At 35.4% G+C, this 12735-nt stretch overlaps 1 protein-coding gene across 1 annotated transcript; it reads right to left on the minus strand.

Annotated features, from left to right (window-relative positions):
• Positions 1-1310: 1310 nt before the first annotated feature.
• On the minus strand, positions 1311-4026 carry LOC143607444 (UDP-glycosyltransferase 83A1-like). The gene is made up of 2 exons (XM_077082889.1): positions 3519-4026; positions 1311-2261 (listed from the first exon to the last, which is right to left on the minus strand). Exons 1-2 carry the CDS (start codon positions 3997-3999, stop codon positions 1375-1377), a joined length of 1368 nt encoding a protein of 455 aa, XP_076939004.1. The 5' UTR covers positions 4000-4026; the 3' UTR covers positions 1311-1374.
• Between the last annotated feature and the right edge of the window lie 8709 nt (positions 4027-12735).

Raw genomic sequence — 12735 nt, forward strand, 5'->3', positions numbered from 1 at the left:
TGATTGTCAATATTATTTGTTTCTTTCCTTGTTCACTGGTCATTACAGTTAAATCAGATGATATTATATATTATTATGCCGCCTCGGTATTATGCTATATTCCTTCTTTTGAATTTGAATTCTACATCCTACCAAAGATGTGACAATTTCTACCTATTTAACTTGGTTAATTTGTATTAGCTTTTAATCGATCAATTAAGTTTAATCGCTTGGTCAATTAAGTCTACGTGGATTAGTTCCAATTTTATTTTCCTTCAAATGTGGATAAAATTAATAGATTTTTACATTGTTGATAAAATTCCGTTTATTTTGATGGTGTGTGTGTGACATGGCATCTGACGTGTAACATAATGTTTAACCATTTGTAAGTAATTTGGTGGTTGTATTTGCTTTAGTATATATGAATGCTTGTGGTAAGGGATATTCAACAGAAATTTGAAGTTTGAGTTCTTATGTCTACATTTTGATAAGTACAAATGTGGTCACGTAACAATGTATGGTTAATTAATCCTTGATGGCCAAATGAGCATAGTACAAAAATAACATTGGAATTGTGGTGATTACAAGCTAGTACCCATGACTATGCTTATGATGTTCTCGTAGAAAATAACAAATTATATGAACCTTTGTGAAAATATATAAGATTCTGTTTAATATGGGGCAATAAAGTGGACCGGATATGAAATAGAAAAATGAATGAAATGGATAACTGTCATTCCATTGGCATATTTGATTAACTTGTGAGGATAGAATGAATCATTGTTTTATAACGTTTGGTTGGCATAAAAAAAAATGCTAGAATGAAATACAACTGCCTCATTAAAGAAAATTTTGCCAAAGCAAAAAAAAAAAAAAAATAGTAATGACGGCGAAGTGGTGGTAGCGGCGACGGCGATAACGATGGTGGTGGAGGCTGCGGTAAAAGTGGTGGCGGCGGCGACAATGGCGGTGGTGGTTGTGATGGTAGCGGCAGTGGGGGCAATGGTGACGGTTTGTTTGTTTGTTTTTGGACTCCTAACGCTTTTTGGATATTTGAAAGTGCTAAATTTAGTCTATAGAGCTTACTTGACGTTTTCTTGACGTTTTCGTATTGGATAGTTCTTTATAAATGTATTTTTAAATGGCTAAAGTAGTCTTATTGCTTTTAAAAAAATGAGTTATAATGGCTAAAGTTTGTAGTACTTTTTTATTTAATTATTAAATCAAATACAAACAACATCAATAAATAGGAAAACGTACAATACATCATCAATAATCAATACCAACATAACATAGCCACGTTCTAATAGCACTTAAACTAGAGAATAGAGAATTTTGTGGTTTGATGTAATTTGGTTTGACAATAATAATGCATATCGCAGAAGCGTATTGCTTTCATATCTCTTTAATCCATTCAATAAAATTGCTTAGGTTTCTGTGTGAGCAACCCCCTTCTCTGACGCTAGTTGCAACATTTTCTTTAAAATCCAAAGCCTTTGCTCGGAATGTTTTATCACCAAGAAGCTCCTCCACCTTACTTGTTATTTCTCCCTGAGTTATGATACCAGATTCATCGCTTTCTAACCGTAACCCAGTCTTCCAAATGTCACAAATGTAACTCTCATTGTGATACTGATCAGCAAAGTATGGCCAGCATAAAAAAGGGACGCCATTTGTGGTACCTTCTAAAGTAGAGTTCCAACCGCAGTGACTCATGAAACATGCTACTGAAGGGTGAGCCAAGACCTTCTGTTGTGGTGCCCAACTCACGATTCTTCCACGAGATCCTACTCTTTCCATAAATCCATCCGGGTATTCAGTTGTAGTCTCCTTGGTCATACCTGGTCGAACCACCCATAAGAATGGCCTATTGCTATGTTCAAGACCAAGTGCCAATTCTTCAAACTGAGTTTGGTTGAAAATAGTGAAGCTCCCAAATGCAATATAAATGACCGAACGTGGTGGTTGCTGATCTAGCCATGTTAAGCAAGTCGAGTCTTCTTGCCAAAAGTGGCCTGCTTGGTCAGCAAGTCGATTGCTTGCAAGTAGAGGGCCTATTGGCAATAGTTTCGGATACATGCTAAATGCTGCAGCTTCCAGCTCAGTAGTTGAGTTGCATATAAACCATTCTGTCATTCTAGAAGCCTCTTCGGCTTCTTGTACAATTTTGAAGGTGGCTTCTACGGTAGCCACGTCCTTAAAGCACACCCATGCAAGGTTCTGAGATTTAATAGGAGGCATGGTTTCTAACAGCTGAATTGTCTCTTCTTTTAGAGCTATGCCTACATAAAAAGTTAAGAAAAAAATTAATTAACATTTCGAGACTTACTTGATGTGAACACACATGTTGAGCAGGCTAGGAAACTAGTTCAGGTTGAAATTGGTCCTAAACACACAATTTAGGTTTAGTTAAGCCACTAACTCTTACCATTGTTTTCAATAATAGATATGTTAATTATGTTACAAAAGCAATATTGTTTAAATAACACTTTAAACCTTAGAATAGATGATTTAGTAGCTGATTAAGTGTCTTTAAAAAAGAATTTAACTTTCAACCCATTTCATATGTGTGTTTCCTTCCGGATTACTTTTTTTATACGATCTAATTAGATAAACACAACTCAAACTAAACTAAATCACTTATAAGTAAATGAGAGGTGATTGCAATTACCATGTACACCACCAGTTTTGATATGTAGTATTTGTACTCTGTATTTATGCAAGAATATATATATATATATAGGATCAGGTTCATTTCAGAAGTGTTTCTTAGTGCGAGAAGCGTGAGAAGTCATTACAATCAATCATAATTTTTCTTTTATAATATATATATATATATATGTGTGTGTGTGGTCATCATTATCATTTATATAATAATAAATCAAAATAATTAAATTATACCTTATTATTATATTAGCTAGGTAATTGTTGATGGACTATATTATCATTTATATAATAATAAATCAAAATAATTAAATTATACCTTATTATTATCTTGCTGATCAAGGGTTTCCCCTTGGATGTATATAATTATATGGAGGAGATTAATTAACATCATAACATAACCATAAACCTCACAACAAATTTCGTGACCCTCTCCCTCCCTCTCTCTCTCTCTCTCCATTTTTCTGGTTTCATCAAGAAAAATGTCGTCTGGACCAAGCTGACAATCATGTCGTCTGGATCATTCTCATCAGCCATGGTTACTCTCTCTGCTGTAACCGTTATGTTTTAGTTATAGTTTAATTTATCATAATATTCATGTTTTCCATAACCAACGTGAAGAATTAATCAACTGTTTATATTGTATAAAATTATTGGGTTAACTTTGGATAAAAAAATTGTTCTACGTTTAAAAGCGTTGTATGTGAAGATAAGTATAATTGCTCTATGTAACTCGTTGTATTTGTTGGTTTTTAGCGTCTAGGCAGTTGTTTGAATAAAATTTTCCGTTGAAAAAAAAAACAAGAAAACAATCTGGTAATTCGTCTGCCAAAGTTAGTTAAAGTTGTCACATATATATAGATATAATGTCTCACCTTTCTTGTCTATAATCCCATCATCAATCAACTTCTGAAACGACAATATGGAGGCCAATGTTGTAACTGAGGCAGACCAGAAGGCTGCTCTTCTAATTCCCATCTTCTTCGCAGCTCGTATGGCCCATCCCATGCAATCATCAGCAATAACACAAGTGACTTTATTGGTGTCTTCTTTGTTAATCTTCTCTACTAGTTCTTCAAGCTTGTTGGGCATGGTTTGTAATATTGACAAGGTCAACTTACAAAGGTCACTCCTGTCCTCCCATGGTTCTAACCCGTCAGGGATCGAGACCATATGCACAAGATCCCCGAAACCATCTTTGTCTAACAAGTTGCTCGCCACGAGCTTGTGGTTAACCTCGGTGTTAACAAACGTAACTTTGATTCCTTGCTTGACTAACCGTTGAGCAAGCTCCAATGTAGGGATCACATGGCCTTGCGCGGGATAAGGTATAACTAGAACATGAGGTTTTGCCATGGTTAACTCTAGGTGAAGTTTTCTTGGGAGCTACTATATGAACCATTGGGATTGTTTATATAGACAGAAATAATGTTGTATGTATTTTAATTATTATTATAATTTTTTTATTCAAAGTTGGCCTTGTTGGGAAAAATATGACCTCAGAATATACAATTTTTGTTTGCTCTCAGTGTCGGAATTCCACGGTTTTAAAATTAATTTAGCTGATCGAAAAGACATAATATTGTTGAGTTAATATATACACTAACAAAAGACTAATTTTTTTTAAATAAATTTAAGTGGTGAAGATTGAAGAGGTGCCATTAAACCAAGGCAACATTTCAATTGGTGGTAGTTGAAATCTGTTACCACCTTACAAACCGACTTAAATTATTGCCTCACTATTGTGACACATTGAAAAACACTTATATATTATAAAAGTATATATTTATAAATATCTAATATAACTCTCTAATTAAACTGGACTTTTATTTAACTTTAGGAGAGGCTTTCATGTTTTTGTTTTCCAGTATTGAATTCCTTTAATATTAGGTAATGATGTTGGAAATCTAAAATAAGGTGAATGGGGATTTAATTTAGACTATGTGTTGTGGTGGATTCAACCACCAAGATTCATTCTATCGTATTGTGCTATGTGGCATTGACTGGATCCAACCTTTTAAGCCTTGCCGGTCGTGCCAGCGTTGAATTCTCCCGTTAAGACTTGTTCGTCGCTAAATTCATCTATTCACGAGCTAACCCATTAATTTTCCTTCTTTAGCCCATGCAAGCATGCTCGCACAAAGTCCCGGCGTCCGCTCACGACGAGTAGTGAAGCAAGCCACTGGCTCACGGCATTTGCTCACGCCAGCCGTTGGGTAGCCACAACACATAGTCTTAATTAGGAGAGGCTTTTTATGTTTATATTTTTGTTTTTCAATATGGAATTCCTTTAACCTTAGGTAATGATGTTGGAAATCTAAAATAAGGTTGAATGGGGATTTAGTTTAGTTAGGAGAGGCATTCATGTTTTTGTTTTCCAATATTGAATTCCTTTAATCTTTGGTAATGATATTGGGAATCTAAAAATAAGGTGAATCGGGATTTAATTTAGTTAAGTTAGAGCATTCTCATTCAGTTCCCTAAACGTTTGTGAGGGAATTTGTAAATTATAGGGTGGGGTTTTGAGGTTGTGAGTGTAAATTATAGGGTGGAGAGAGAAAAGGTAGTGATTTTTTGTAAATTTTGAAAAAGGGTAATGATTTTTTATAAATTATAAGGTGGAGAGAGAAAACTGTAATGAATAAAGTACAAAAAAATATTATTTAATTAAACAGAAGAGAGAAATTTAGTGTTTTTAGTGTAATTATAGAGACTGAGATAGGAAACCGGATGAGAATGCTCTTAGACCATGTATAGTGGTTCAAGCTTTTTAGGCTGTTCACTATGGAGGGGCTTTAAAGCCTATTCACGTCATCGTCACGTAAGAAATAGGGCTTCAAAGCCCTTTTCCAGAACGCCCTGCTGTATTTTAAAGCCCCTTGAGCGTCCCAATATATGTATGTATGTATGTATGAGAGGGAGGGAGAGATAGAAAAACATATGGCCCACCATTTATACCCAAAGGCGCCGGTCGTTCCAAAGCTGCCCCCTTCTCTGCACCCCTCGACGGTGTGCCGCGCCTTCCATGCCCCAAGGCCACCCTATAGAGAACCGCCTTAGGAGCATTTTCTGTCATGTGAACGCTATGCCATCATAAGAATTTTCTGTCATGTGAACGCTATGTCATGTGAACCCTATAGATATTTTTTTAACAAATATTTTTATAATCCTTTTATTTAGTTATATTTTAAATTAAAATGAAACCTAAAAAATACCTAATAAAAAATAAAATGCTTCATTAAAAATTAAAAAAGTACAAACTTAATAACACATAAAATCTTCATCAAAATTTTTAAAAAAACACAACCAATAAAAATAAAATATTTCATTCGTCACTATCGAGCCCATATTTGTTTTTGATTCGTTCATGCAATTTAAAGGCGAGGTCACGTTTCGGTCCTGGAACGCCTGGGATGCGTTTCGACAAAATCTCAAGATCCATAGCCATTGGTTGATATTTTTTTAGCTCAAGACGTTCTAACTTTTCCGCTTCTTATTTTTGCTTTAGCTCTAAACGTTTTTGTCCAATGCCGGCTATGCTTCTAATATTTTATTCATTTCAAGAAGCCTTTCATTGTAATCGATACCAGACAATCAGGCCGTTCCTGTGACATTCGTCAATTTCGGGTCTTGTTTGTATTCGTTTTTGTATTTGTTTATTATGTAAACCGACCCGATTTGTAAACCGAAGCTTATGTTATAATCAAAATAATGGATTTATGTTACAATATTGTTTCACAGTTGTTGGGTCTTGAAAACATTCTATTTTTATTTTTATTTATTTATTTATTTTTTATTATCATTATTTTTTTGTTTTGTGTTTTTGTCTTGATCCATTTTGCTTGAAAACTCTTGTGTCTCACACCCATATTTGACCACCAACATTACCTTATATATACACCACCTTTACTCTTCATTTTCTCTTGCTACAATTCCAAAAAAAAAAAAAACTCTCTCAAACATCAAAGATTCAAGGTTATCTTCTTAAGTGTTCTTAAAGGTTTTTAGTCTTTTATCTTAATTAGTTTATGTAGCCTTATTAATACTTGTTTATGGTTGTGCAACATATATATAATATACACCCCTTGTTTACCTTTGGTAGTTACTTCTCCGATTCCGGTCGGTGAGGTTTCGGACCTCATAAGGCAAGGCTTCATGGAGGACTTCGTATCCTTGATATATATACATCTATATAACTTGTTCATACATATTAATCTTGCTTATTTTAGTTTGTTGGTCATGTTTACAAGTTCCATGGTTATGGGTTTTTAAGAGTCTATGCTTCGGTTTAACCGTAAATAGCTCTAAACCGTAAACCGAACTTTGTTACTAGTTTTGTTAAATAATTGTTTAAACATACTTATTGTTATATCTAAGTTTCTAAAATCATTTTTACAAATTCTATGGTTATGGGTTTGTAGAATCTTACCTCGGTCTTAACCCGAAACACGATCCGAACCGAAAACCGAACTTTTGTTTAAAGACTTTATTGTTAACTTTTGGTATTTTTTATTTGTACATTTTATACAAGTTCTTTAGTGTTTGGACATGTGGAAACCATCTATAAACTTGTTGTGAGATGGAAACCGAACCAAACCGATTCTTACTCGCTTAAGACACACAAGTGTGTTTTTTTTAGCCATCAAGACTTGTATATTTCTTTAAAAATAGTTACAAATTGATTTTTAAATATTTTCTTAAGTACTTGGAAATGTTGGATCCAAGTTGATCTCATAACAAAGTTTGGACCGACAAAACCGAACACTCGCTTAACGTGCGTTGTTAGTTCTAAAACAATGGAACTACATACTTGGTTAAGTCTTATTAAATTTTATTGAGTTATCTCATAACATTCAATATTTTGGAAAGTTGACTTTGGGTTTGACCAATTATCAAGACCCGAACCGACAACCCGAACACTAGATAAAAAAAAACCGTTTTAGTATCTTTATTCCAAGGGGATTTGCATTCTTGCATTTTACCCACCTTATTACTTAACATAGGTTGAGTAAATATTAAGGTTAGATACTTTAACCCGGTTTCGAGCAAACTTACATTTTTAAAGGGTTATTATTATAAATTCTTAAATAGTTACATTTCAAAACCTTGACTTTAATTATTTACATTTCTCAACATTTATTTTGTTTAAAGACCTTCAAGACAACCTTTCTAAATTCAAGACTTCTTTTCTTTTTAGGCATTGTGCGTTAAACTCGTCGTTCCGACAAATCTCCAAATTATCATCTTTCAAGTTTACTACTTGAAGGTGAGTACTTCATACCCCATTTTCCATCTTTTATTTTGGGGGTGACATTTCATACGTATTCAACAAAATGCTTTATATTTGAATCTTAAACCACAAACGTAGTTGTATACTTTACCTAAATAATTGCTCGATTTGGTGTTCTATGCTTATATGCCTATGTGTTTATCGCTTTTGGTTGGTGGAACTATAAAATCCTAGACTATTTGGCATCCCCTTATAGCAAGGTGTCGTTAACGTAATGCAATTAACGATAACTATAAAATCCTAGACTATTTGGCATCCCCTTATAGCTAGGTATCGCTAATGTGTTTGGCGATATCTATTTATCCAAATTACCACTTTTATTTATCGTTTCGTATGCAAGTTTTGTGGTTATTTTTATTATATACTAATATGATTAAACTTATGAATTGCTCACCAACCTTTGTGTTGACAAACTTTATTTTCTGAAATGTTGCAAGTTTGCATCTTGATTGATTTATGGTTGTGAAGAAAACGACATCAAAGACCTTAGGATATTAGTAAAAATGAACAATATCAAATTTGTCATATTTTGTGATATCTTGTTTAGGGTTATTTTATGGATAATTTTTATGTGACATTTTCGATGTTGTGAAATGAAATGAGTTTATTAAATACCGTCACTTTAATTAGTGTCATGTGCTTATGGACAATCGTTACCCTCGGCATGTTCCGCCGCCTTTGGTCGGGGTGTGACAGTTCCTTTTTTGTTGTCTCCCTTTCCCCCACTCCTACCGGCTGTCATGGTAGATCTTGAAACCCATGTTCTTCTTCTTCCTCTTACTCATCCTTGGCCTTGTTCAAGTCAATATTAATTCGAGAGTTGGAAGATTGACTCGCGGGTTCAACGGATGATGATGTTTTTGACCTCTTGGATGCCTTTTTTATGCTTTGGTATCACTATTGGGACAAGATCCCATTTCAAACTAGTTTTTAAAAGATTCCAAATTTTGATGTATGCAATTGCAAATGGGCCTTGTATTCCCCACACCTTCCTCCCTACCGATTGACTTGTGAAACTACTACTAAATTTTCTTCCAAGATATTCCATTTGCTTGGTAGTTCACTTTGGTACAGAACTAAAACAATAGTCATATGCCACTGGTTTTAGGTAGTATATTTATTCAATCTCTAGAGTTTTATTATTTATTATATGTAATTTTGTGATTACATATATGTGATCACGAGTTTACATATACGTGATAATAACCAAGTTATATATATATATATATATATATATATATATAGTCTAAGTATAAAATAAAACCCACTTGAGTTGTGAAAACTCTAGAAACTCATTCTCAATCATATGTTTTTAATTAATATTTAAATCTTGTGGTCCACAATTAAAGTGAATAAAAAATGTAAATATAAATATAATTTTTTCTCTCTTCTGAAAACATATATAAAAATTAGTAAAAAAATGTTAAAAAATAGCAAAACATTTTTTTTTATGTTTTGATGTTTTGCATTAAATGTTACAACATATATTATATGACGAAGTTACATAGGGTTTTCACGGGTTTTCACAACTCCAAATGGGTTTTCATTTTAACCTTACCCTATATATATATATATATATATACTAGTTTTAGAACCCGTGTCACACACGAGATAATTCAAATTATAAAATTATAAGTGAAAAAATAATTACATAAGCGTATATGAAAAAAATGTATTACATCTATGCTTGTATCTATACAATGTGTACATAAATTGATTTTATTTATATCATAAAATGATTTTTTAAATGAACTTAATAAAAAAAAATGTCCATGCAAAAACGTACCCGAGAATGCTTCTTTCTATTGAAAAATTCATTCTCGGTGTCATATATGTATAATTGAAAGACTTTTGGTTATGAACCAATTTCAGAAATAAAGCTTCTCATACGATAGTAGTTTTAACCACTCAGCCTAAATACAAAATGAGCGTGATATATTTATCAATTTAACACCCATCAAATGAAAGTAAAACATTAAATTTGTAACATCCCGAAATTTCCAAGTAATATTAATTATATTACTTAATAATAGAGAAAGTTTACCCGGGTTATCAGGAAATAAATAATAGAATAGGAGTTGGTATGGGTCGGGCTAGTGTTGGGTAATGGATGTGGGTTGTGGACTTGGATTAATTAGGATGGGTTAAATGAGAATGGGCCTTAGGTCCATGGGATTTCAGGGATATAAATACCCCCAAAATCCCAAAAATATCTTCATTTACATCTATTTCTTCACACACTCAAAACACACACATTCTAACCGATCAAGATTCGAAGCCGAGACCCGATATTTTGTTGATAGATCTGAGTTGGTAAGGTAAGAACAAATCCAACAAAGCTAATATTACTGAAAATGGTTAGGATTGGATGGGGTTAACCGGACCCGAAACCCAAACTGCCCAAATCGGACCCCTAAAACGTCGATTTTAGGCCGATTTGATGGTTGGGATTTGTAGGCGCCGATCATACGATTCCGTGGGGTACCAAAATCGAGTTATTTGGCTAAGAAACGAAGGATTTATGGGCAAACAGATCTGCAGCGCGATAACTTCGCCTGCAAGATTAAGTTCGCCTGATGAACTTCGCCTTCAAGCGTAACTTCGCCTTCAAGCGTAACTTCGCCTAAGGATAACTTCGCCTACGGCCAAGTTCGCCTAAGGATAACTTCGCCTGAAGCCAAGTTCGCCTAAGGATAACTTCGCCTGAAGCCAAGTTCGCCTAAGGATAACTTCGCCTGAAGCCAAGTTCGCCTAAGGTTTAACTTCGCCTGAAGCCAAGTTCGCCTAAGGTTTAACTTCGCCTGAAGCCAAGTTCGCCCGAGGTTTAACTTCGCCTAAAGTGAAGTTCGTTTAGAAAATAAATTAAAAACCTAATGGAAAATGTGTTAAGACAGTTAATGGAAATAAAATTTTTCCAAGCTGACCTGGCAGCTCGACCCCAGCCAGGGGCTGCCCCTTGGACCCTGCTAGGGGCTGCCGCCCCTAGACCCCGCTGCCAGGGGCGCTGCCCCCGGACCCCCGTTCGTTGTGGGTAGTAATTAAGACTAGAAAGATGTTATAAGTAGTGATAATTAAATTGATATGTATACTTGTTATACAGTCAGCCGTGCACAACTGAAGAAAGGGATTACGATCAACGGAGAACGTAACCGTGTTCAGGTGAGTTTCTAGCCCCATTTATGTGTTACGTTTTCGGGGCTGTGCATACTCAATATGTTTGTTAATACACTTATCCTAAGAGATAAGTGTATGCCTTATATGGATAATGTGAAATATATGAATGATTGCTTGATGGTACGTGAACGATCTTCGGATATTGCACGTACTGTCAGGTTGCAGCGCTAAGAATAAGGTAAGTATGTTATGTATGTTTATGTGTATGAACATGATAGAGATAATAGAAGAAAGAAATGATAACGTATGGTTGTATGGTTACGAAGAGGGTTTCGAGCCCTAGTAATACTCGAGGAATGTAGGGCGTAATGCTCTTTATAACGTAAGATATGAAAGTAAGATAATACAAAAGAAAGTAAGAAAGTATGAACGAAAGGATATAATTTTATGTGTATGCCGTGTATGGTATATGTGATCGATACGATTGATTGCTTGAGCGTACGTGAACGATCTTCGGATATTGCACGTATCGTCAAGGGAAGTGACTAGCTCCTTACATGGATATTAAATAATAAAGTACAGTGTTCCTTTTATGGAAGGTATAGTGTTCCTTTTATGGAAAGTATAGTGTTCCTTTTATGGAAAGTATAGTATTCCTTCTATGGAAAGTATAGTGTTCCTTTTATGGAAAGTATAGGGTTCCTTCTATGGAAAGTATAGGGTTCCTTCTATGGAAAGTATAGGGTTCCTTCTATGGATAGTAAAGTGTTCCTTCTATGGAAAGTATACAGAGTGTTCCTCCTATGGAAATTCTATATAGTATGGTAATGGTAAAGGTTCTTTTAATAGATATTACGTGATGATCCTCCTATGGATATTTATACGAGGTTTAAGGTGTGACATCTGCCCCGATCCGACCCGACCCAGGTACCCGTTTCTCTGACCCGATCTCTCTTTTTTATTATTTATATTTATACTTATATTTTACTTTTATAATAATACTATATTTTCCTTCCCGCCTCTCTCTCTCTCTTTCTTTCCGCCGTCCCGTCCCTCTTCCTTCTCTCTTTCCGCCTTCTTTTCCCTCTTGTCGCCGTCCCGCCCTTACGCCTTGTTTCCCTCCTCTTTGCTTGTCCTTTGGTTCTTCCCGCCTAAGGATGTCTGCAGCTCCACACGCGCCAGACTCCTTACATGGAATCCTGCGTGAAGACCACCTGTTTCAGCGATACGCGAGACGAACTCTTCTCGCAGCGCGCTAAGAATTGTAATTCTTCTCGCAGCGCGCTAAGAACGGTAGTTCTTCCCGCGACGCGCTAAGGATTGTAGTTCTTCTCGCAGCGCGCTAAGAATCGTAGTTCATCCCTCGACGCGCGAAGAATTATAGTTCTTCCCGCGGCGCGCTAGGAATTTTAGTTCCTCCCGCGGCGCGCTAAGAAATGTGATTCTTCCCGCGGCGCGCTTAGAAATGTAGTTCTTTCCGCGACGCGTTAAGGATAGTTCTGTCTGCCTTCGCGCTCGCGCTCTCTTGACCTTCTGTGTCTGCCTTCGCGCCTTAGCCTTCTCGCTGAATCCTTCGAGTTTTCTTCTGTTTATTCCAGCCTGTATGCTTTGTGTTGTCTTATCTTCTGTGCTGTTGACCTAACCTATCTAATGTCTGAATAGTTACTTTCGGCAAGATGACGCACATG

This window comes from Bidens hawaiensis, unplaced genomic scaffold (assembly GCF_021521415.1).
Source record: "Bidens hawaiensis isolate Kalapana, Puna unplaced genomic scaffold, B.hawaiensis_p1.1 tig00082523_1, whole genome shotgun sequence".
NCBI lineage: Eukaryota > Viridiplantae > Streptophyta > Magnoliopsida > Asterales > Asteraceae > Bidens > Bidens hawaiensis.